The sequence below is a fragment of the Nelumbo nucifera genome, chromosome 8 (assembly GCF_055504915.1).
Source record: "Nelumbo nucifera cultivar China Antique chromosome 8, China Antique-T2T, whole genome shotgun sequence".
NCBI lineage: Eukaryota > Viridiplantae > Streptophyta > Magnoliopsida > Proteales > Nelumbonaceae > Nelumbo > Nelumbo nucifera.
In genome coordinates, this window is record NC_142656.1 from 38,083,946 (window position 1) to 38,109,606 (window position 25,661).

Below are 25,661 nucleotides of genomic sequence, written 5' to 3' on the forward strand. Positions count from 1 at the left end.
TGTAGCACTTGAGCTTTTGCTGTTGTTTCCACTAATGCCTAGGATAAGTTGGTTCTAGGCTACAGAGATTGTGATGAACGATGGAGTCATTGCGGGTAAGCCATATATTCCAAAGAATGTTAAAGTACTTGAAGCAAGTTGATGAAGCAAACGCTTATGGGTATTGGGGCTAAAGTGGATATAGGATTTTGTGAATTTCTATCCTGACCATTTATAGAAAATTTAAAGACATTGCAAGATGGAGGAAATTTCTTCATGGGTACAATGGCTAAATATAATAAGATCATCAGCAAATAACGGATGAGAAAGCCAAACACCAAAATTCCCAAATTTGAAGCCATGCAGGTGACCCTGATGAAGTTTGTATTCCAATAGTCTGGACATCACCTCAGTACATAATATAAACAAAAATGGGAGAAAGCTGGTGTATGTGTGTTGGATATGTAGCTAAGAATAATTTCACAAAATGCCTGTGAGAGTTGTGTGTCACTATAATGGGGTTCTCTCTCTCTCTCTCTCTCTATATATATATATATAGGGTGTCAATTTGATTGGATTTGGTCTAATCCAATCCAATGAATGTTTTGGACCAATTTAGACCAGTCCAATTCAATGTCTAGACCGTCCAATCTATTCAAATTTCTTTTGATTTAGATTGGTTTCAACCCGAGCCCGGTCCATTGACACATATATTCTTATCTTATATCAATGGACAAGATATTGGCTTAATCTAACCCAATCTAATATAAATTTGTTACTGACGGACCAAGTTCAATCCAATCTAATAAATATTTTGGACCGGATTGGTCCAATCCAATATGTTTTATTGGTCTGTCCAATCCGTCCAAATTGATTTTGGACTGGACAGGCTCCAATCCAGAACCAGTCCATTGACACCCTTATGTTGGATTTCTATCTTTAGATGGCATGCTATGCTTGCTTCGTAATTGGGTTTTCCTTATACGCTTGACTTCCATGGAGATTATGAGGTTTTCCATCATTTAGAAATTGGAAGTTTCCTCTTATTAACATGACTAAGTATGTGTTTGGTTCCATTTATGTTTATTGAATAAATGTTTGTACTTTATTTGCTGGTAAAACTAAGAAATGCAATAATTGCAACCGTTTATGACAACTAGGCGCCACTAGGAACCATTAGGCGCCACTAGGCGCCACTTCAGCGTAATAGTGAATAAATGCCTGACCGTTTGTGGAAGCTTCAAAAAATAACTTCTACAAACGGCTGGCATGCACATAAACCAAAGTTCACTTTTTATATTTTCGATGTATGTAGAAGAGCAAGAGAGAGAAAATGCTGAGATGGTGCCTATGTGGCACCATCAATAAACGTTTACTGAATAAATGTAAACGGAACCAAGCACCCTGTAAGGCTATGTTTGGGAGTGCTTAAAAATAAGTGCTTATTTGGGCCATTAAGCACTTATTAGTATTTGGAAAATAAGTCCGAAATAAGTTCTTATTTTAAAAATAAGAGCTTATTTTTTAAGCTCAAATTTCCAGTTTTTTAAGTGCTTATACAATAAGCACTTATTCAATTTTTTCTTCCAAAGTTATCCCTAGTTGAATTTTAAATACCACTTATAAAAATATCCCTAGTTGAATTTTATAAAAATACTTTTATGAAAACACATTTACGAAAGGACTTTTATAAAAGTAGTTTTACGAAAACACTTTTACAAAAGCACTTTTAAGAAAGTACTTTTATGAAACCACTTTTATCATAAAAGTGCTTTTACAAAAGCACTTTTACAAAACACTTTTTGAAAGCACTTTTACAAAAGTACTTTTATGAAAGTACTTTACTTTTGTAAAAATACTTTACAAAAGTACTTTTGTACTTTTATATAAGTGCTTACGTAAGGGTACTTGATTAAAAAGTGCTTTCGTAAAAGTATTTTCAAAAAAATGCTTTTGTAAAAGTGCTTTCACAAAAGTGCTTTTTTAAAAGTACTTTTATAAAAGTTCTTTCAAAGAATATATTTTAAAATTTTGAAAAAAAATGAACAAATTGTCACAAATGCTTAGTGCTTATTCGAGAAAATGACTATCGAACGCCTAATATAAAATAAATCCATATTTCAAAAAAAAATAATCACTTGAAAAAATTGAATACCAAATACAAATAAATGCTTATTCGAATTATCACTTATTTTTAAATTAATCACTCTCAAATGGCATAACATTGATCTCTAAAAATTCAGAATCATATTGATATGTTTTCTTTCTGTGCTAATGAGGGATTCGCCACATGATTCTCTAGGAATGTGGTCCCACCACGTGTCCTTGAGCACGCTAGCTACAATACCTTTCCTTATGTGATCTAGCGTTTGGTGTTGTGGCATCCTATGATGTGCTATGGTGTTGTGGCTCAATCTTTTTCTTAGATTTGAGTGGGAGTGGGGTCCCTCTTAAGCTTCCTCATCCTATATTATTATTATTATTATTATTATTTGAATTCAAATGACAAAATATCATTGATATAATGCTAGGAGTGCAAGCATTAATCAAATTAATTGAATTCAAATTACAAATTGGGTTAATTTGGCACTGACTAATTTTACCTTCTTATCAAATAGACGTTTAACTATAATGGATGCAAACATGAATTTCAATAAAGCATATGCCTTTTTTTATCAAAAGCCCACTTGAATGCAAATTTACTATGTACTTTCACATCTTATTATTAATGTAAATATGCATTGATCTGTCATTTGTCAATGCATAAATGTAATGTTGCCAAATACAGGCAAAAGTGAAACAGAGTGCAAATTTATAGGATTTACACTCTATTTGCACCATTTCTAAGCACAACCTTATATGGACCGTTTTACACTCTACATATTTGCACTCACACTTAGTTGCATCTTTTCCAAATGCAGCCCAAACGCCAAAAGACTAACCTATTTGGAAGCAATACAAGGCCAAAGGCCTCTTCTCGCTAAAACGATCTTGTAATCATGCTGTAAAATCTTTTTGCCATAAGAGATACCCTGCCAATTTAGGTTAGGTCAGCAGCTACTAGCAAGAACCTTGAGATGCGCTTATGAAGCGATATAAGCAGGCACAAGAAAATGCACGTTCTTGCAAGTTGGAGAAGAATTTTGTACACTCCCCCTCCAACCTTCCCTCTTCTTTAATTTCTTATACGGTGGTTCCAGGCATCGACCTATCGGAGACACTTCAATTGGAGAAGAATTTTGTACAGTTGGATGTGGGTGCTTCGAGACTGGGGTTCAGTTCTTCACTCTTGACCCGACAAACGATGTGCTCCAACTTCAACCTCCATCCGATTCGCAGAGGCTCCTCAGTTTGTTTCTCTCTCTGATTTATTAGGATTTGTATTAACAAGCCTGCACTGTTTTTTTGGACTAACTACGTGAATTTTAATTTACAGACGTGTGAATGAAATTTTACTTTTTTCATCAAAGGAGGATGGGTTCGATTATTCAGAGGCACATTCCCAAATAACAGTATCACTCCAAAAAATCTAGGAAATTAAATTCTAATCAAATATTCAAACCTCAACTAGAAACTACGAGAAAGGTAATTGGAAAACTCACTTCGTTCTGCTTGCAATAGTCGACATCCGTCCAGCAGTCCTCCCCTTTGACGACATCAGCAGGCCAGTACCAACTTGGTATGGTGGCGGAGATCGATGACGCTACCACCACCCGTCTCATCCCACACTCATTCGCCGCTTTCAGCACATTAATCGTCCCTTTGATCGCCAGATCCAAAAGCTCTCTCAATTAATTAAATATAATTATTTTTTCATTTGTTCTGCCTCAAAGTCTCCAAGAAGGACCTTAGGGTCTTCGACTTTATATCCACAATGCAGGGGAAGCAAGGTGGAATATGCGGACGGTTCCATTAATCGTGGCCACAAGAGAATCGTAGTCGAGGAGATCGATGTAGAAGATGCGGAGAGACGGAGACTCTTCTCCTTGTATAATCGATGTGCCATTATCTTCTGAACTCAATAGCGGTCAGCCAAATAGAACCAAATTGGTCGAGCGGGACAACGTTCAAGCAGCGTCGTGAGGAAGAAGATGAACAATGTTCGGGTTGATTATGGATTTGCTGAGATAGGGTTATTTTAATTCATAAAAGGGTAAAATAGGTATTTTGAAAAAATGATCATCTTTTTAACGTTTTTCGTCTCGGTCATTGATGAAAGGAAGGTATTTGTTGAATTTTTTAAAAATAGAGGGGAGGTCTTTTCTAAAATGAAACTATAGGGGAAGTTTTTATGATTATCAGAAACTCCAAGGAAGGTTTTTGTATTTTACCCTTTTTTAATTTGGAATAGGCCATCAGTTCGAACTAGACTATCGAACTGCTGACCCAGAAACCTAGGTAAAGCAGTTCTGGTTCTAAGTCAGATTTTAATTTATTGATTGTTATTGTGTTGGTTTAATGTGTATGGAAAAGGGCATTTTTATTCATGATTAGTTACTAGGAATTGAAATGGGTGAGGCACCCCTCCCCATTCCTGCCCTGCAGTTAAGATACTCTACCCCATTCCTGCCCCATCCCCGATGGCAGGGGGTATGGGCGGGGCACCCACTCCTTGTCGTGGACAAAGAATCCTTGAATTTTCTCCATCCCAAGGCAACTATCAAAAAATAATCTAATTTGTGGATATTTTGCAAATAGTATTATGCAAATTTGGGGCTATTTTAGGAATTAGATTCTAAACAGATTTGGGAAAACTTAGAAATATTTTAAAAATCAATATTAAATTTATAATTTAGGATGAAACTTAAAAATATTTTAAGAATCAATATTAAATTTAGGAATACTTAACTATTTACTAATGGACAATGTTTTGAAAACTGACCCTGAAGTAGAACTGGTCAAGTGACCATTTTTTGGTTCGATATGATGGTTCGACTTGTGACATCATAAATTAATTAAAAATAAAAAAAATATGTATAAATACTAAAAATAGCATAACATTTAATAAAATACAGAAAATACAGAAAAAATTCATCATATGGAAAACTAAAACTATCTAAATACAAAAATAATAAAATACATAACACATAGAAAATACAAAAGAAATACAGAAAAATTCTAAAAAATACAGAGAAACACAGAAATTTTCAAAAAGTACAGAATTGAAAAAAAAATTAATAATACTAAAACGATTTCATTCAAATAAGCAATGAATTGAAAATTTGACATAGCATATAAGCAAAGAATTGAAAAAAAAATTAATGAATAATGATACAAAAAAGATTTGATTCAAAAAATCAATTAATTTAAAGCAAACCAAAGTTTGTGACTTTGTGTGAAGCATTTTATACCTTCACGGTTTCACTACTGTCGGTAATGGTGGTGTAACGGTGTTCGGCTCATAGACATGGGAAAATCACTGCCGGTGGAGTAGTTTGGTCGTTGGTAATTGCTGCTACAACTTCAACTGAGGACCAAAAAGATAGAAAGTAGAAACTGCCACTGCGATTTGCTACTGCTGCTGCAAAGTATTAACTCCAGCTGATGACTTGGTCTCTAAACAACGGTGGCTGCTAAAAAACCGTCGGCCACAGCTGCAAATCCTTGCTCTCAATGGGTTAAGCTTGGATTGACAAATACAAACACTTTTCGCCATAGATGAAGCCTCAATCGTCGTCGCCGGTCGCCATGAATCACCGTACTTCACCATATGTCATGGCCACCGCAGGTCGTTAGAGGTTATGAGCAGTAGAAAGCTGGGAAGGGGTAAAATGAAAATGACTTTCATTTGAATCCTAACCTTACGGTTTGACTGGGATTGGGGATACAGGAGGAATTTCTTTTTTTTTATTATTTTTTAAATACAGGAAAAATAAAAAGTATAACCCACGAACCGTTGTCCGGGTCAAACAGTTTAGCGGTTCGACTGCCCTGGTCAGCGATTCTCTAACCTTATCAACAGGTTTTTGAACTTTACTGGTTTACAATATAACCAGAACCTAAGACCCAAATAGTTACCGTTTTTTCTAGTCTGACCATCTGGTCCGATTCAGTTTTGAAAACATTGCTAATGGATTCTAAGCCAATTTGGGGAATCATACATCCCAGTTCGGAGAAAAAATCTATTCCACATCACCTCTCCATCTAACGGTGTCAATGGACCAGTTTTGGGTTGGACCCTTGTCCAATCCAAAGTCAATTTAGACGGATTGGACGGACCAACAAAACATATTGGATTGGACCAATCCAGTCCAAAATATTTATTAGATTGGATTGGACCTGGTCCGTCCGTAACAAATTTATATTGAATTGGGTTGGATTAAGCCAATATCTAGTCCATTGATATAAGATAAGAATATATGTGTCAATGGACCGGGTGGGTTGAAACTGATGTAGCGCGATCTAGTCAGTCCTAGCTGGTAGGGGCCACGCTCCTAGCTGGCTATGGATAGCACCGGAAAAGGAGAAGATGAAGGATTCCCAGGGAGCTCGCCTGACGAGAACACTCCGATGCTTAAGTTAGAACTCTGAGAGAGAAGCTTAGAGATTAATGACGAGCTAAGAGTGGAGATGCACACTACTCGATTACCAAAAATTCAATTACCTTTTTCCTTGGGGGTTGGAGCTCTTATATATTAATGCGCTGCCAAATCGGGTGTAACTGATGAACCTAGGATTTATCTATAATTTTTGAGGACTTTAGCATGCATTTTTATGTCGGTTTTATTAATTTTTGCCTTAATTTAGCTTAATGCTAAGAATAAGTTTCAGGGATAATTAATCCAAGAAAATGAAGGAAAAAGGCAAGAAAAGAAGGTTCAAAAAACCAATTTCAGCCCAGCCCGGTTATGGAAGCAAGAGAGAGCACTTTGGCCCAAGAAGAGCAAATGGATTCCTTGAGAAAACCCAAGAAAAGAAAGCCTAGTTAAGAGTAGAATTCGGCCCAGCAAAGAAGGCCCATTCTCAGCCCAAAAGAGCAGCTCAAAACATAGATATCATGTGCTAAGAGAAAGCCTAAGTGCAGCCCAAATAGCAGCCCTTAGGAAGCTTTCAAGAGAGCTCTAGAAAGTTCAAGAAAGGGGTGTAATCAGAACTTTCAAGAGAGCTCTAGAGGCTTCAAGAAGGGGCAAGAGCCCCCTTGAAAAACTATATAAGGAGGCCTCTAGGAGGGGGGAGAGGTGTTCAATTGCTTGAGAGGAAGGCTCTCCCACTCTTACAGGTTAGGCCACCTTAAGAGAAGAGAAGAGAAGAAGGCTAGGCGCAAGGAAGAAGAAGAAGAAGGGCTGAAGGAAGTTCAACTCAAGCAAGCAAGAAGAAGACGGTGAGTTCGAAATTGGGGGTTTGTGATTCAAAGATCTTTTGTAATAACTCAATTGTAGTTTCATTCTCCTTTAATTTGAATTCAGTTTCTTTGTTATATTTTCTCTCTTCTTTCTCCTTCTTCCATTCTTTCTTGATTTATTTCAGCTTGTAAAATTTCAGTTCAGCAATCAAATTCTTTTTGATTCATTCGAATGGTTATGAATTGTACTTGAAGTTTCTTGAATAGGGGTTAAATTGTAGATTAATTCGGCCAATTAACCTTCAAAACACAGATCTTAATTCTCAGATCTGAGATTCCAAGATCTGAATTGCTTGAAAGAGAATTCAGATCTGCAAATTTCAGATTGGCTGAATTGATCTAAAGCTTGGAATTCCTAGAGTGCTTGAGAGAGACTCTAGGAATTCAGATCTATTATTCAAGAACTGAGTTGAGTGCAAGGTTAGAGATAACTTGCACAATTCAGTTGGTGATCAATTCAGATTTGAATTGATGCCTTAGAAGTGTTTGAAGAAATGCATGCATGGGGATTGGATTCTTGCTAGAGATAGAAGAACCGTCACTCATGCATAGGATGAACATGCGCTTGAGAGAGGATGTTCATGACCTTGGGGTTTCACCCAACCAAGGCTCAATCATGATTTATTCGAATGATCCAAATTGATAGATTGCTGAATTCTGAGATTGCCATTTACTGCTTACTCTTCTAACCCGATTTGAAGGCAATTGGGCCAATAATTTAGATAGATTTTAGTTTATAATTTTTAGCTTTTGACAAAAAGTTCTGATTTATTGTTGATCAAATAAGAAGTGCCCAGTTTAGTATTGGTAATTGTTTCCTAAATCCTCGTGGGAACGATACTTCACTCACAACTTTATTACTTGAACGGCTAGTGCACTTACTAGTGTCACGATGAGTCACATTAAGTTTTTGGCACCGTTGCTGGGGATTTAGGGAAACAATATTAGGAAACATTGGGCATTCTTAATCTGATCTCATTCAGCATTGCATTCATAGTTGGTTTAATTTGCTTAATTTTTCATTTCAGCTTGGATTGCAATTGCTGTACTACTGTAGTTGTGTTTTAGTAGATTACTTTATTTTCTTTGTTTCAGTTTAATTTTAATAAAGGGAGACCTGTTTTCCTTTCTATCTAGAAGTTATTATCTTCTAAAAGAAAAAAAATATAAAAAAATTAAAAAATCTGAATGTTGCAGATCTGAGTTGCATTCGGCACTCAGATCTGCTATAGCAGAACTGCAGCACTCAGTTGAAAAAATCTGTTTATGTTTCAGCCCTTTATCTTCTTTTTCTTTCATCACAAAAAAAAAGAAAAAAATATATATATGTATATATAGAAATTGAAAAAAAAAAGAGAGAACCATATAACCAAAAGATTGGAAACCAAGGATTCGGATCAGAACTCAGACTTGAGTTCAGATCTGAGTTTTGTTGTAGCAGGTCTGCAACAGTTCAGATCTGAGTTCCTCTGAACTCAGACTTGAACTGATGTAAATTTGAGGGTAATTGGGGGTTATCATCACCCCAATACACCCTAGAACAAATCTGCTATCCCCCAAGAACAAGTGGATAGCCATGGTTGAAGAAATTCAGATCTAAAATCACCCAGATCTGAACTGGGGCTGTGAATAGAGCAGGATACAGGGCAGACATTGCAATGTTAGATAACTTGTACTCTGATCTATCTGAGCTGATTTGGTTGAAGAAAAGTATATTTAATCTGAGAATTTTTTTTATGCCTCAAGAGATTTCATGCAAAGTGGCACTTCCACACCATTTTTCTATTAGAGTTCTGACCTATAGCAGGGCTGCTACAACAGACCTGCTACAGCAAGGCTGAATCAGGGTAGGTTTGAGAACAAGTTTGTATTACAATTAACATTACTAAATTGGCATTGTGAATGGTCCTGGGCTGATCTTTGAAATTTTTCGAGTTAGATAGCTCTGATTTCAGCTGTGCATGAATAGAAAGTCTAGCAGATTTGAATGGGTGTGTGCAGCCGTGTGTACTACATTCCAATAAGTGTATACTCCATCAAGGGCTACATTGATGGAGCCATGTTTCTTCTCTTGATACTTGATTGTTCCATCCTTAGTTTCAATTTTAATGTAGCTTATGTAAATCAAATTTCTCTTCTTCTTTTGGTTCAAAAAAAAAATTTATAAATCTCAAAATGAGTTCAGATCTGAATTGCATTCATCAATCAGACCTGCACTCATCCAAAAATATTTTGGTTGCATTGCTGTATTTTGTTTTAGTTTTCTTCCTTTTTAAAAAGAAAAAAATAGAAAAAGAAAAGAAAAAGAAAATAATGAAAGAATAGCATGTGAGCTTTCAAATCTGAAACTCAGATTTGAAGTTCAGATCTGAGTTCAGCTGGTTGCAGGTCTGCATTCTGCTAGGTTCAGATCTGAGTTCAGATGAACTCAGACCTGAACCTACTCAATTTTGATGTGAATTCGGGTAGTGACAACACCCAATTCACAATTTGATGCATTAGACTTGCCTCATTGATGAAAATATAAGCCATGAATGGTAAAATCAGATCTGAAGTGCATGAGAATCTGAGGTAGTATGAGTACATGATCTGAAATTTCTTTGAAGTTGATGTTTTCTTATCTTTTAAATCTCTTGCACCCGATCTAAATTGATGTTTGGATTAGATTAGGACTGATGTTTGTAAGGCCTGAAAGGTCCAAAAAAAAACTCATATTTTAGATTGTAATATACTGGCATTCAGATCTAAATCCATGTTGCTTACAGTATAAACACTGCAGACCTGATTTCAGGTTTCTGCAATCCCTTAACATGAGCCACTCAGGCAGGACTGATGTTTGTAAGGCCTGAAAGGTCCAAAAAGAGCTTCATATTTTAGATTGTAATATACTGGCATTCAGATCTAAATCCAGGTTGCTTACAGTATAAACACTGCAGACTTGATTTCAGGTTTCTGCAATCCCTTAACATGAGCCACTCAGGCTTGGATGTCCATTTTCTAAATTTAAAGTTTTTGTTGGCCAACTCTGATTTCTAATAAAGTTACAGATATGAAGTGTAGGTGGTTTGATATGAGATCTGATCTGAAATATCTTTGGACTGAGTTTTGTTATGTAATTCTGTAAAACTGCTAACATCAAATCTGAATTGCAGCAATTAACAATACCAAACATTGCAGACCTGATTTTCAGGTCTTTGCAAGTGTTTGATATGCATAAGCTATACAGGTTTGGGCTTCAAATGTAGAGCTTAAAATCCTTAAACCAAGCCTAGCTCAGGACTGGTTTCAGTTTATTTCAGGTCCTCTTAATATATTTTTTAGATCAGATCTGATATCAGCCCTAAAGCATCACAGATCTGATTCCAGCCTTAATGGATGTATATTGCAGTGTATACCAATGAGTGTGTATGAGATATACAACTCAGATCTGAATTATTATTTGTTAATTTTCTCTGAACTAACAATACCAAAGACTTACAGATCTGAACTCAACTGAATTGGATCTGAATTCAGATGCTGCAATCGATGGTTGTAGATAAAGGAACCTTGAATAAGATGTTGGTTCAGATCTGCTTTTAGTATTATCGGCTTCATTTATTTATGTTAGGGTGTGGGTTTTTGTATTCCAATAATTCACTTTACATTTTCAGTTGTAATAGGATTAGTTATTTATTTTCTTTTGTGAATATTGGCTTTTTTATTGCTTTGACCTTTACAGTTTATGACAAGCAGACCTGAACTGGAAGAGATCCTTTACGACCCAGAGATTGAACGGACTCTCCGTGTCCATTTGAGAGCTGCTAGGCAAGTCAGACAAGAAGCACAAGAAATGGCAGAACAAAGAACTATGATGGATTATGCCAAGCCCACCCTCACCAGGACTGCCTCCAGCATTATCAGGCCAACTATTGTTGTCAATAACTTCGAAATTAAACCGGCCATAATACAAATGATACAAAATACGGTTCAATTTTGTGGTATGGCCCATGAGGATCCGAATGCCTATATTGCTAACTTCTTGGAAATCTGTGACACCTTCAAACACAATGGGGTAAGTGATGATGCCATCCGGCTGAGGTTATTCCCATTTTCTTTGAAGGATAAAGCCAAGGCTTGGTTGAACTCATTACCGACAGGATCTATAGCCACGTGGGATGAAATGGCTAGTCGATTCCTCTCTAAATATTTCCCCTTCCTAAAACTGCAAAAATGAGGAATGATATTACTACCTTTTTCCAGCAAGAGAGGGAATCTCTCTATGAGTCCTGGTAACGTTACAAGGAGCTACTATGGAGGGTTCCTCACCATGGCCTTCCGATTTGGCTGCAGGTGAAAACTTTTTATAATGGTCTGACCGATTCAAACAAGACCATCTTAGATGCAGCAGCTGGGGGCTCCATAAACAATAAGACTCCCGAGGTTGCCCAAGCACTCATCGAGGAGATGGCAGCCAATAACTACCAATGGCATTCAGAAAGGACACCAGTTGGAAAGCAGCATGGCCTTCATAATGTGGATACATACACAGCTCTCTCTGCACAAATAGGAGCACTTAGCAAAAAATTTGATGAGATGCAGATGACAGCTATGCATGTACAGTATGATAAGTGTGGGGGTGGCCATAATAGCACTGAATGCCAACTTGGCAATCAGTCTTTTCAGTCCACAAAACAAGTAGACTTTGTTGGCCACCTGAATCAGTACCATCATGCCCATAACCCCAGATGGAGAGGCCACCTGAATCATCCATGGCATAATCAACATGCACCTAAGCCTTTCCACCAAAACTTCCATCAGCCGGAACTGAAATCTAACTTGGAGAGCTGATGACCAAGTTCATAGCTAGTGCGGAAACTAGATTTCAAAATAACGAAACATCGATAAGGAACTTGGAAACTCAGATTGGGCAATTGGCACAGATGATTTCAGAAAGGGTTTCGGGTACCTTACCAAGCAACACCGTGGTCAACCCAAGAGAACAAGAGGCTGTTGGGAGAATCCCCAATTCAGATGCCTAGTCATAAGCTGTCTTACTTGCTTTCTGTTTTTCTTTTTCATTCATAACATTTAAGTTTAGTTAGTTTTTCTTTGAATTTAATTGAATAAAGCTACTGATCTCCCCCTCTAGTTGCAGTGATTTCTAGCAGAGGAAGCTCCCCACCGACAGCCTATTGCAGAATTTAAGAATGATCTTCAGGGAAGTCCTCTATACACCCTTCTCTTTCCTTGGTATTACTCTTGTTGGTTTTATTGTAACTCCCTAACACTAGGAATATTGAGGACAATGTTCATCTTAAGTGCGGGGGAGTGAGCCCAAGGCTAGGGTATGGGGGCTGAAACCATGCACCTCATTCACCCCAACACACATATGCAGGCAATGACATAACCAAAAAAAGACTGTAACCCCTCAAGTTCATTACAATTTATTTAATGATTTTTAAGAAGGAATTCTATGAGTTGAGGGAGACCGATGTACTTGTTAAGTTTTTATTCTTGTGAATAACCCAGTTTGATATATGCATGAGAAAAGGGGAGCTGAATATGCCTTTTAGCATGACTAGCCCTGACTACCTTCATGTGTATGAAAGCCCTTGATTTCATTGTTAATGGTCAAGAAAGCTAGTGCACATCTGAATTACTGATACATGACGTTCAATAATTAAGCCCAAATTGACTCCGCTGTTTTGAGCTAAATAGTAAAACTAGCAGCTCAGAACATGAGTCCTATTTACCTACCTCAAGCAAGTGACCAGTGTGAGATGGAGCATAAGATGCACTCACCCTTAGAAATAAGTAATTGTGGTGACATCTAAGGTTCAAAGGGGCATACTAAAGTTGAACTCTCATTAAGATATAGTTACAGATGTGAAACTTAGAGCAATTAGATTATTAACTTTGACAATTAAGGAGCTAATTTATATATTGATTGGGAATAAAGGCTGAACTTTGAAGAAATTCATATTCTCCTTTTCTTGGATCTTATACATATGTTAAATGGTAATTTACAAGAATAAGAGCTGAACACTTACAAAAGTTCCCCGACTACTCAATGCATTTCTATCCTAAACATTCACCCGGTAAATGGTGAGAATAGAAGGGGGAATGTTCAGTTTATGGCTGATGTCTTTGCTTGAGGACAAGCAACAACTCAAGTGTGGGGGTATTTGATGAACCTACAATTTATCTATAATTTTTTAGGACTTTAGCATGGATTTTTATGCTGGTTTTATTAATTTTTGCCTTAATTTAGCTTAATACTAAGAATAAGTTTCAGGGATAATTAATCCAAGAAAATGAAGGAAAAAGGCAAGAAAAGAAGGTTCAAAAAGACCAATTTCAGCCCAGCCCGGTTGTGAAAGCAAGAGAGAGCACTTTAGCCCAATAAGAGCAAGTGGATTCCTTCAGAAAACCTAAGAAAAGAAAGTCTAGCTAAGAGTAGAATTCGGCCAAGCAAATAAGGCCCATTCTCAGCCCAAAAGAGCAGCTCAAAACATAGATATCATGTGCTAAGAGAAAGCCTAAGTGCAGCACAAATAGCAGCCCTTAGGAGGCTTTCAAGAGAGCTCTAGAAAGTTTAAGAAATGGATGTAATACACCCCATTCTAGAGGCTTCAAGAAGGGGCAAGAGCTCCCTCGAAAAACTATATAAAGAGGCCTCTAGGAGGGGGGAGAGGTATTCAATTGCTTGAGAGGAAGACTCTCCCACTCTTATAGGTTCGGCCACCTTGAGAGAAGAGAAGAGAAGAAGGCTAGGCGCAAGGAAGAAGAAGAAGAAGGGCTGAAGGAAGTTCAAGTCAAGCAAGCAAGAAGAAGACGGTGAGTTCGAAATTGGGGGTTTGTGATTCAAAGATCTTTTGTAATAACTCAATTGTAGTTTCATTCTCCTTTAATTTGAATTCAGTTTCATTGTTATATTTTCTTTCTTCTTTCTCCTTCTTCCATTCTTTATTAATTTATTTCAGCTTTTAAAATTTCAGTTCAGCAATCAAATTCTTTTTGATTCATTCGAATGGTTATGAATTGTACTTGATGTTTCTTGAATAGGGGTTAAATTGTAGATTAATTCGGCCAATTAACCTTCAAAACACAGATCTGAGATTGCAAGATCTGAATTGCTTGAAAGAGAATTCAGATCTGCAAATTTCATATTGGTCGAATGGATCTAAATCTTGGAATTCCTAGAGTGCTTGAGAGAGACTCTAGGAATTCAGATCTACTATTCAAGAACTGAATTGAGTGCAAGGTAAGAGATAACTTGAATAATTCAATTGGTGATCAATTCAGATTTGAATTGATGCCTTAGAAGTGTTTGAAGAAATGCATGCATGGGGATTAGATTCTTGCTAGAGATTGAAGAACTATCAGTCATGCATAGGATGAACATGCGCTTGAGAGAGGCTGTTCATGACCTTGGGGTTTCACCAAACCAAGGCTCAATCATGATTTATTCGAATGATCCAAATTGATAGATTGCTGAATTCTGAGATTGCCATTTACTGCTTACTCTTCTAACCCGATTTGAAGGCAATTGGGCCAATAATTTAGATAGATTTTAGTTTACAATTTTTAGCTTTTTGACAAAAAGTTCTGATTTATTGTTGATCAGATAAGAAGTGCCCAGTTTAGTATTGGTAATTGTTTCCTAAATCCTCGTGGGAACGATACTTCACTCACAACTTTATTACTTGAACGGCTAGTGCACTTGCTAGTGTCACGATGAGTCACATCAGTAACCGCCTCTGATTCTCTTCTACAGCCGTTATTCGTCAGGCTGATTTGATTGGCGCAGGTATCCGTCGCAGGGTATGGTCCTATCACCTCAGAGACTTTATGCAGAACTGGCATGTACGACCACACCGCTTGACGTGAGACGTGGGTGTTGTTGGACAGTTTTGTATGCCCTTAGCTTTAATCAGAATGATGTACTTTATGAGTTTATTGTAAATGAATAAAAGTGCATTTTTGATTCATGTTCCCTTGGTATGTTTCTGTGTAATACCCTTAAACTGGACACTTAATGAGACTCGTGTTACTTTAGAATGTTCACAGCCAGTGGCTCGGTCTGGGGAGACCTATCCTGATAAGGGTGACATTGTTGTGCCACCAAGTCGGTTGGGGTGGCCTGTCTCAGCTGCCAGGGTGAGACCCTAGGCACATAAAGTGTAGGATTAATTGAATCTTTGAACTGGACCAAATTTCCAGTATTGCCCTGGACCTTGAAGATTAATGGGCAAAACTGGAAAGTTACACCCGACCCCTAGACTCGATTATGATACTACACTAGGTGTCGGATTGGGCTGTCTTTGATGTACCAATCAGTGAGATCATTAGCGGGGGTCAAAACCTGGGTATGTTGGGATAGTCTGAGAATTCATCTGAGTGGGTGATCATAGTGACAGGATCAGCCCCTTTGTCGGACAAAGGTAATGATCGGGGATGCGCTCTCACTGATGGAAACCAAGACTGCCGGCAGCCGATTTCAATCGTTGAGATTTGTTTTGCAAAGTATTTTTTATATGAGATATAAAAGTATATTATATGGTTTCTAAAATGTTTGCAAAAGGTTTTAATTCCCAGGATCCATGCAGCCGAGGGAGAGGTCCTCTCTTGTCGGGCAGTGTTTGATCATTATGGGCTGAGAGGTTAAGTGTAAGACCATTGAGGATAATACCTGATGGGCTAATCTTGCATCTACCCACAGTCCTTGGGTGTTACAAGGTGGCTTGGCCCAGGGACCACTTAGGGTAAGTGTTGGGCCCATAGAGCCCATTTGATGGGTTTCAGAGGGTGCACTGTCCATAATAGTGTATTCGGCCAGGCCTTGTAACAAAGGCTGGGCCGAACCCATGTGGCTGATGTGTAGATCAATGCTTGGGTCCCACGCCATACAAGGAAGCCCAGCTGGGCAGCAGTTAGGAAGGTTAAGTGAGCACATAAGCTTAATGGGCCTAAAGCCCATTTCGAACTGGACTTATTTAATAAGTTAAATATGGGCGAATTCTGAGATGGATCAGCAGATAGGATAGGGTCTTAACCCTATCCACTCAAAGAGTCCAGATCTGAATATGATTCAGATCTAGAAACCTCCTAATGAGATTGGGAGAAGGTTGATCTAATCTCCAGATAAGATAAGGGTTTATCCTTATCGTCTAAAAGGATGTCTGATCCAAATATGATTTGGATCAGCAGCTCCTAATTGGATTAGGAGCTGATCTTTTAGGATTACAAAAGAAGGAGGGGCCGATAGCCTTTAGAGATAGATACTCACATTCTCTTCAGAGCTGAAATCCCAGAAGAAAGATTTCTGCAATCCTTGTGAAAATCTTTCTTGCCGCCTCCTTCCTGCAGCCGCCAGACATCCAGTTTGATCTCCAACTCTGTGGGAGAAAGCAAGATTCGATCTTATCATCAGTTCTTTGAGAAAGAATTGATAGATAGTTGTGTTCACGTGCCATCCTGCTATTTCTTGCGAAGGACAGAGTTTTTGGAGAAGAACACTGCTGATTCTGCTCCTTCCTACACGGCGCCATCTTCAGTGGGAGCAGTCTTTGGATCCTTCATTGGGCGTGAACACCTTCGTTGAGAGATAATATTTCTCTGTATCAAGTATACCTCCCTCCTACTCCTTTTGGTTCAGATCTGGTTCAGTTTATGGTTCAAGATTGATCCTTGAAAATATGATTTTCTAAATAGGAAATTCGATTCCCAGTTGAAAGGGAGAGAAATTTTTTGAAATTCGCCCACCTTATTCCGCAAGATTTGGGCATCCATACAATGGATCTCTCATCCCTTCAGGCGCAATCCTCTAGACTGGTAGGTGTTGCGCCGCCGGACAAGAGACATTGGAGCAGTCTGACAAGCACGGTCTTGTCGGATAAGAAGTTTCCCGAAGGCTCTGGGTTACTCAGTAGCAAGCTCCTTTGTAGCGAGCTCCAATAGTGAGCTACCTTGCAGTAAGCCATTCTGTAGCGAGCTGTAGTGAGCTGTCTCGTGGTGGGCTATTCTGCTAGAGTTTCAGCGAGCTCATTACACCGAGTTGTGGCCAGGCCGTCACGCTAAGTTGTCATTTATGTCGAGTCATATCCACGTGTCCCTTAGTTAGGAGGTCGGGTCAAATCACCCTCCATCAATTGCCCCCCACTCCTCAGGCAAAGGGTCTCACCCTAGCTCGGGGAGTTCATGAAGTGATGGGTGGATTTGACCCATAATTTAAACTAGGTTGACTGATCGCATGATGTATGCACGCAGATGTCAGGCGACTTCTGGATTTTTTGGGCGACAAAAAACGCACCAAACTGCCTTCAGTTTCGGAAGACGTGCAGTCAGCGTTATTTCAGTCTCGAAGGACGTGCAGTCGGCTTTATTACAAGCCGTTGGGTCCGCTTTGATCGAGACCGTTGGTTTTTTGGGCATAGTGGCTATAAATAGGAGGGCCCCATGCCTCATTTTCTTTATGCCAACTTGCCTTGCTTTGAGTTTGAGGTTGCGCCTTCGCCTTGTTTGCTCGAGCTCCCTCCGTTTTCGTCATTTTCTCAATTCACTTTTCTGGTGAGTCCTCTATTCTGTCCAAACAATGTTTGGGTATCCATACTACGGTGGCTTTTCCCGAGATGGTAATCAGGGCGAGGTCCCCTCGAGCATGGGGGGAGCTTGGGGGTTCCCTGAAGGGCAGGCTCCAGAAGTCCGTGAGGCCTCCGGTAACTCTGCTTCCACTTCCCGGGGTCAGGAGCCTGATAGTTTCAGCCCTTCCTCCATGTCAATGGAGAGGTTTCGGGCCCTACTCTCTTACTATAACCTCCCCAAGGATCTCATCTACAGCCTCCCATCTGTTAACTATCCCTGGGAACACGGACACGACGAAATTGTGGTCTTTGAGGAGTAGGTCATGGCTGGTCTCCGACTCCCTCTACATCCTTTGATAGTGGAGGTTCTCACCCATTTTAATGTCACCATAGACCAACTCCATCCGAACTCAATCCGGAATGTGGTTGGGACAATTTCTCAGTTTTCCGAGTACTATCTTCCTCTTTCCCTTGACATCTTTACCACTATCCTTTCAATTAAGAATGCCTCCCCTAGAGCCCCTTCAGAGGGGCCCTCGTATTACTTTTCCCCTTGTTTTTGCTTCAAACTCCTCCACGATCTGCCAAATAGGATCCCAGCCTAGAAGCGGGGTTATTTTGTAGTTCGCAACCCCGAGGGGTGGCCCTTTCCGACCCACTGGAGGGCCGCTGTTTAGGACCTGGGCATTGAGCTGAACCCGAAAGTTTGGGAAATGCTGCAGTCTTGGGCGGGGGTAGGCTTCCTTTGTTGGGACTACTTGGTTGAAGACAAGCTTGTGCAGGCCGGCTTGAGCCCCGATAGGTCACCCTTAGGTCACCTTTTCTTTCCCCTGCTGCTTTTCTTTTTTTTTTTTGAAATTTACTAATGCCTTGTGATTCTTGCAGCAAACATGTCTGGTATGGATGCACATCGCCTTCTGTCGAGCAACCAGAAGCGCAGGGTGAAGAGGTCGCGCCCCTACCAGGCGTCCACTTTTGGGGCCGCCGAGTTCGAGGCTGTGGACCCAGCTTTTGTTCCGCCGCCGGAGGTCCCGCCTGTGCCCTTTGAGGGAGTAGCTGCGGGAGGTGGCGAAGAAGAAGAGATCCCACCCCAGGAGCAGTACCCTTCAGCCGTGCAGTCCGGCCCCACCATCGTCCCGCGGTTTCCTACAGAGGGAGGGACGAAAGCATCACCAACTTCCTCATGGCCTCGTGGAGGAGTCGACGGGCGATCACTCATGATGAGGTTGCGAGTTGGGCCGGGATGCACCATAGGGAGCTCGCCAAGTTGGCCTCGTCTCACTGCATGGTGGTAAGTGTATGCTTCTTCCCTTTTTCTCCCTCCCTTCTCTTTTCTCTCCCCCTTACTTCGAATTTCTATTGGCAGCTAAACTCCGCCATCCACGCCATGGCCTGTCATTCTGCTATCCACTCCCAGGATGCCGTCAAACAGAGGTCGAATGTGTAGAGCCTCCAACGCAAGCTCGACCAGGCCCAGGAGGAATTCCTCCAGGTTCAGAAGGGGAGCGAGGCACAGGAGCTGCTCGTTAGGGACCAGGAAGCATAGATCTCCCGTCTGTCTGAGGAGAGCGCCCGTTACAAGGAGGAGTCTTCGAGGGTGGTGGCGGAGAGGGAGCATCTTCGCCAGCAAGTCTAGAGCTTGGAGTCCACGCTCCATGAGAGGACCCGCAACTTCGACGCCGCAGTGGAGGTAGAGCGTGCTAAGGTGGTGGAGGACTTCAAAGAGTCCCAGCAGTTCCACGACCTCCAGGTCAAATACGGCTCTAAGTCCTACCGCTCAGGATTCAAACTTTGTCAGTGGCTGGTCCAGAAGAAGTTCTCCGGCCTTAACGTTGAGGGCGTAACAATGAGAGACCTGGCCCTAGAGATGGTGGACGCGGCGGAGGAGGAGGAGCCTGACTCCCTGGAGGAGAGTGACGAGGAGGTAGAGGAGGTGGGTCCTTGAGGCTGGTTGCTCTCTTTTTTCTTCTTCTAAAAAATGATTCTCTTGAAGTGGTTGCTCCCGGGCGGCTGAGTCCGGTTCTCTTTCTTTTCTTTCTGCTTTGCTGATGTACTCTCCCAGGTTGTTAGGCCCAGTTTCTTTTTTTAAAACTAGTATTGAAATGTTTCTTTTTCTTGCTAAGTATTTGTGCGATTCTCTCTTTTGCCGAAGTGACCATTTCACCCGAACTGCTAGGGATAAGCACCCAAAGTGGGGTTTCTCGACTATCGTCATCCCAAGCTATCTCCACGTACTTAGTAGGGATGACTTTATAATATACACCGAGGTGATCAACATAGTGAGCATATGCCCGACCTGTATGCACCTGGGTTACTTAAGTTGAAGTTAGTTGTCCCTAGCGGGTCCAACTTGTATATCAGGGCGGGCTATGCATCATAGGATCCACACCCGAGCTGCCTGTGCCTTTGGTATTAATACTTAGCCTATGCTGACGAAGCGGTTAGGTCTTATACGGTGTCGAGGTCTTCGTTAGCTCAGCGTTTTACCCCTTAGGCTGGGGGAGTGACTTATGGTCCACTCTCCTAGAGTTCGCCCATGCCATGGAGGCGACTAGGTTTTATAGTGCCGAGGTCTTCGTTAGCTTGGCGTTTTGGCCCTTAGGCTCTGGGAGCGACTACAGTCCACCCCTCTTCTGGAGTTCACCCATGCCGAAGAGCCAACTGGGTCTTATAGTGTCGAGGTCTTTTGTTAGCTCGGTGTATTGGCCCTTAGGCTTTGAGAGCGACTACAATCCACTCAGCTCGGTGATTATAGGTAATACTGCCTTAAGTTGACAATATTCCATGTCTGAGGTACTTGTTTCCCTTCTAGGGTTTCGAGCTCATACGTTCCTTCCCCGAGCACCCACTTTACTTGGTAGGGTCCTTCCCAATTTGGACCGAGCTTACCAACACTGGGCTCAGGCACCATAACTTTACGAAGGACCAGGAAACCGACGCGGAGGTTCCACTTCTTGACCCTGCGTTATAGTACCAAGCTACTATTTGCTGGTAGGCCACGGTCCTAATGTATGCGAGGTCCCGTACTTCGTCAAGTAGGTCGAGGTTGGTGCATAGCTCATCTTCACTTACCTTGTCATCATACACTTCCAGACGTAGCATGGGAACTTCGATATCAGCTGGGATAACTGCTTCAGTGCCATAAGTGAGGTTGAAGGGAGTCTCACCTATTGCGGTCTTTACCGTGGTCCGATAAGCCCATAGTACACTAGGTAGCTCGTCTACCCAGAGTCCATTAGCTCGGTCGAGGTGTGCCTTCAGTCCGTGGAGAATGGCTCTGTTTGTGACCTCCACCTGACCATTTGCTTGAGGGTGTTCTACCGAGGTGAAATTTTGTTGAATCCCCATATCTTTACACCAGTTCTGGAATTTAATATCCTCGAACTGCTTACCGTTGTCAGAGATTAGTTCTCGGGGTAATCTGAAATGGCACACTATACTTTTCCAAAAGAAGTTTTGCACATTCCGCGTTGTGATCGTCGTGAGAGGTTCGGTTTCTACGCACTTGGTAAAATAATCAACTGGAAGTTGAGTAGACCTCTCTTACTTTGGCTAAGTAGGCGATCATGGTTGGCTCGCGGGCTTCGTATTCACCTGTAACTTGGTTAACCACGAGCTGGGAATCACTACAGACGATGATGTGTTTGGCTTTCATTTCGTTTGCTAGAGCCAGCCTGGCTAGTAACACCTCGTATTCCGCTTCATTGTTGGACGCCGTGAACTCAAAGCGTAGCGCATACTCCAGTTTCACCTCACTTGGCCCATACAAAACGATCCCAGCTCCGTTGCCCTGTTGGTTGGATGAGCGATCTATGTGAAGGATCCAGGGCTCCTCATCCCAGCTCAGGTTTGATCTAACTAGGAGAGAAGCCGCACTGGTTGCTACTTCACGATGATCGAGCTCAACCGGCCAGGGAACCTCGGGCTCGACCGGCCTGGGGACTTCGGTGTTAAAAGTATATTCCGCGACAAAGTCGGCTAAGGCTTGGGCCTTGATAGCAGTTCGTAGCTTGTACTGAAGGTCATACTCGCTGAGTTTGATGGCCCACTTCGTCAACCTACCAGAGACCTCAAGCTTGAGTAGGACTTGCCTCAGAGGCTTGTTGGTGAGGACGACAATAGTATGAGCTTGAAAATACGGGCGAATCTTCCGAGCTGCAATAAATAGAGCATACGCCAACTTTTCGATCTCTGGATATCTCGTCTCTGCTCCCTGCAACACCTTGCTAACATAGTAGATAGGTCGTTGGACTCTATCTACCTCTCTTATTAGTACCGAGCTGACCACCTCATCACTTGCAGAGAGGTATAGCTCCAAAACATCGCCTGATGTAGCTCATTGTGACACTAGCAAGTGCACTAGCTGTTCAAGTAATAAAGTTGTGAGTGAAGTATCATTCCCATGAGGATTTAGGAAACAAGTATCAATACTAAATTGAGTACTTCTTATCTGATAAACAAATAAATCAAAACTTTAATGAAAGCTAAAAATCCTAAACTAAAATCTATCCAAATCATTGGCCCAATTGCCTTCAAATCAGTTTAGAAGAGTAAGCAGTAAATGTCAATCTCAGAATTCAGCAATCAATCAATTTGGATCATTCGAATAAATCATGATTGAGCCTTGGTTTGGTGAAACCCCAAGGTCATGAACAACCTTTCTCAAGTGCATGTTCATCCTATGCATGAGTGACGGTTCTTCTATCTCTAGCAAGAATCTAATCCCCATGCATGCATTTCTTCAAACACTTTTAAGGCATCAATTCAAATATGAATTGATCACCAACTGAATTGTGCAAGTTATCTCTAACCTTGCACTCAATTCAGTTCTTGAATAGTAGATCTGAATTCCTAGAGTCTCTCCAAGCACTCTAGGAATTCCAAGCGTTAGATCCATTCGGCCAATCTAAAATTTGCAAATCTGAATTCTCTTTCAAGCAATTCAGATCTTGCAATCTCAGATCTGAGAATTCAGATCTGAGTTTTGAAGGTTAATTGGCCAAATTAATCTAACGCTTGGAATTCCTAGAGTGCTTGAGAGAGACTCTAGCAATTCAGATCTACTATTCAAGAACTGAATTGAGTGCAAAGTTAGAGATAACTTGCACAATTCAGTTTGTTATCAATTCAGATTTGAATTGATGCCTTAGAAGTGTTTGAAGAAATGCATGCATGGGGATTAGATTCTTGCTAGAGATAGAAGAACCGTCACTCATGCATAGGATGAACATGTGCTTGAGAGAGGTTGTTCATGACCTTGGGGTTTCACCAAACCAAGGCTCAATCATGATTTATTCGAATGATCCAAATTGATAGTTTGCTGAATTCTGAGATTGACATTTACTGCTTTCTCTTCTAAACTGATTTGAAGGCAATTGGGCCAATGATTTAAATATATTTAGTTTAGGATTTTTAGCTTTCATTAAAGTTTTGATTTATTTGTTAATCAGATAAGAAGTACTCAATTTAGTATTGATACTTGTTTCCTAAATCCTCATGGGAACAATACTTCACTCACTACTTTATTACTTGAACAGCTAGTACACTTGCTAGTGTCATAATGAGCCACATCAAGTTTTTGGCGCCGTTGCCAGGGATTTAGGGAAACAATATTAGGAAACATTGAGCATTTTTAATCTGGTCTCATTCAGCATTGCATTCATAGTTGGTTTAATTTGCTTAATTTTTCATTTTTGCTTTGAATGCAACTGCTGTATTACTGTAGTTATGCTTCTTTTCTCTTTAGTAGATTACTTTATTTTCCTTGTTTCAGTTTAATTTTAATAAAAGGAGATCTGTTTTGCTTTCTATCTTGAAGTTATTACCCTCTAAAAGAAAAAAAAATCACAAAATCATGAGTGTTGCAGATCTGAGTTGCATTCGGCACTCAAATCTGCTATAGCAGAATTGCAGCACTCAACCGAAAAAAAAAAATCTACTTATGTTTCAGCTCTCTATAATTTTTTTTTCTTTCAATACAAAAAGAAAAAAAATATAGAAAATGAAAAGAAGAGAAAAAAAAAGAACCATATAAACAAAAGAATGGAAAGTAAGGATTCAGATCTTCAGATCTGAATTCTGCTGTAGTAGATCTGCAACAGTTCAGGTCTGAGTTCAAGGGAACTCAGACCTGAACTGATGTAAATTTAAAGGATAATTGGGGGTTATCGTCACCCCAATACACCCTAGAAAAAATCTGCTATCTCCCAAAAACAATTGGATAGCATTGGGTAAAGAAATTCAGATCTGAATTCACCCAGATCTGAACTGGGGCTGTGAACAGAGCAGGATACAGGGCAGACTTTGCAATATTAGATAACTTGTACTATGATTTTTTTTTTGAGCTGATTTGGTTGAGGAAAAGTGTGTTTATTTTGAGAAATTTTTTTGAGGCCTCAATAGTTTTAATGTAATGCAGCACCTCCACACAATTCTCTATTTCAGACTTCTCTTCTGATACTGCAGATCTGCAACATTTCAGATCTGAGTTCATCAAAACTCAGACCTGAACTGATGCAATCATGAGGTGAATTGGGAGCCATAATCACCCCAGTTCACCCTATTATACATCTTCCAGCCCCCAAAAATAGTTGGATAGCAAAGAAGGGCAATTGAGATCAGAACTCAGATCTGAATTCAGTTATTAACAGTACCAAAAACTGCAATGTGTCACATTGCAATCTGATGCATCATATCTGATTTATGATTGCAGTATATTTCATTGATGCTTCATTGATGTGGACTTGTAGCAGTATACTAAAAATGTGTAAAAATCAGATCTACATCATTGATGAAATAGTAGCAATGTGTGATGATATCAGAGTGCACTTGATTTCTATTGTGGACTGACTGATGACATGAGGCAGTATGTGGGCTGATGATCTGAAATCATATTTGTGGACTGATGTTTTTGTTATCCTTTAAATTACTTTCATCTGATCTGATTGACTGTTTGTCTGTGGACTAATGTTTGTGTTATATCTGTGGATTGATAATCATATATGTGGACTGAATTTTTTTATCTTTAAACCACTTGCACCAGATCTGAACTGGATGAGTGTAATATACTGGCATTTAGGGCTGCTTACAGTATACAGTTAGCAGACCTGATTTAAGGTTTCTGCAACTACTTAATTTGAGCCATCATGATTTCAGGTTTCTGCTTTAAACCTCTTGCACACAGTCTTGGATGTCCATTAGTAAATTCAAAGTTTTAGATGGCCAGCTCTGATTGCTATGAGATCTGATCTGAAATTGGACTCAGTTCTGTCCTGCAACACTGCTAAATTGCAGCAGTAACAATGCCAAACAGTGCAAACCTGATTTCAGGTTTCTGTAAATTTGTGAACTGAACAGCTTAATATATTTGAGCTAGACAAATAGGAGCTGATATGAAGTCTGAAGCAAAACCTGGGCTGAATCAACAGTTCAGCCCACTGTTGCCATTAATCCGGATTGCAGCAGCATATACAGGTTGTATGCATTGCAGACCTGATCTCAGCCTGATTATTTATGATAGATGTGAGTACTTCGAATAAGATGTGAATATTGGAGCTTTCATCTGGGCCCCAGCCCTAATTCAATTCAGATCTCATTCCAGCCCTGATTGATGTATCATTGAGTACAGCATATTGCAGATCCATTGACCTGGTATCAAGTAGCTGCTATATTTGATGGAATAATTAGCTTTATATTTGGTTTCAGCTGCTGCAAAAATTTGCTGTAGCTGCAAAATTGTATTTGATTGAAATCACCCAGATCTGAACTGGAATTGTGAA

At 40.2% G+C, this 25,661-nt stretch overlaps 1 protein-coding gene across 3 annotated transcripts; it reads left to right on the forward strand.

The window, feature by feature from the left end:
* Positions 1-7,106: 7,106 nt before the first annotated feature.
* LOC148789887 (uncharacterized) lies at positions 7,107-15,308 on the forward strand. Of its 3 annotated transcripts, XM_088892599.1 has the most exons (4): positions 7,107-7,300; positions 11,040-11,372; positions 11,651-14,137; positions 14,928-15,308. In XM_088892599.1, the coding sequence occupies exons 2-3, from the start codon at positions 11,043-11,045 to the stop codon at positions 12,146-12,148; spliced, it is 828 nt and encodes a 275-aa protein (XP_088748725.1). In that variant the 5' UTR covers positions 7,107-7,300; positions 11,040-11,042; the 3' UTR covers positions 12,149-14,137; positions 14,928-15,308. The 3 variants fall into 3 exon arrangements, 2 of the variants coding, with proteins under 2 accessions (XP_088748725.1, XP_088748724.1); XR_016079208.1 differs by having other exon boundaries at positions 7,109-7,300; positions 11,054-14,137; positions 14,928-15,307; XM_088892598.1 differs by lacking the exon at positions 14,928-15,308 and having other exon boundaries at positions 7,108-11,372; positions 11,651-14,890.
* Positions 15,309-25,661: the final 10,353 nt, after the last annotated feature.

Coding starts and splice junctions, on each gene's coding strand:
- LOC148789887 (XM_088892599.1), top strand. CDS start 11,043: ATGACAAGCAGACCTGAACTGGAAGAGATCCTTTACGACCCAGAGATT. Junction 11,373..11,650: donor ACACCTTCAAACACAATGGG/GTAAGTGATGAT, acceptor ATTTGGCTGCAG/GTGAAAACTTTTTATAATGG.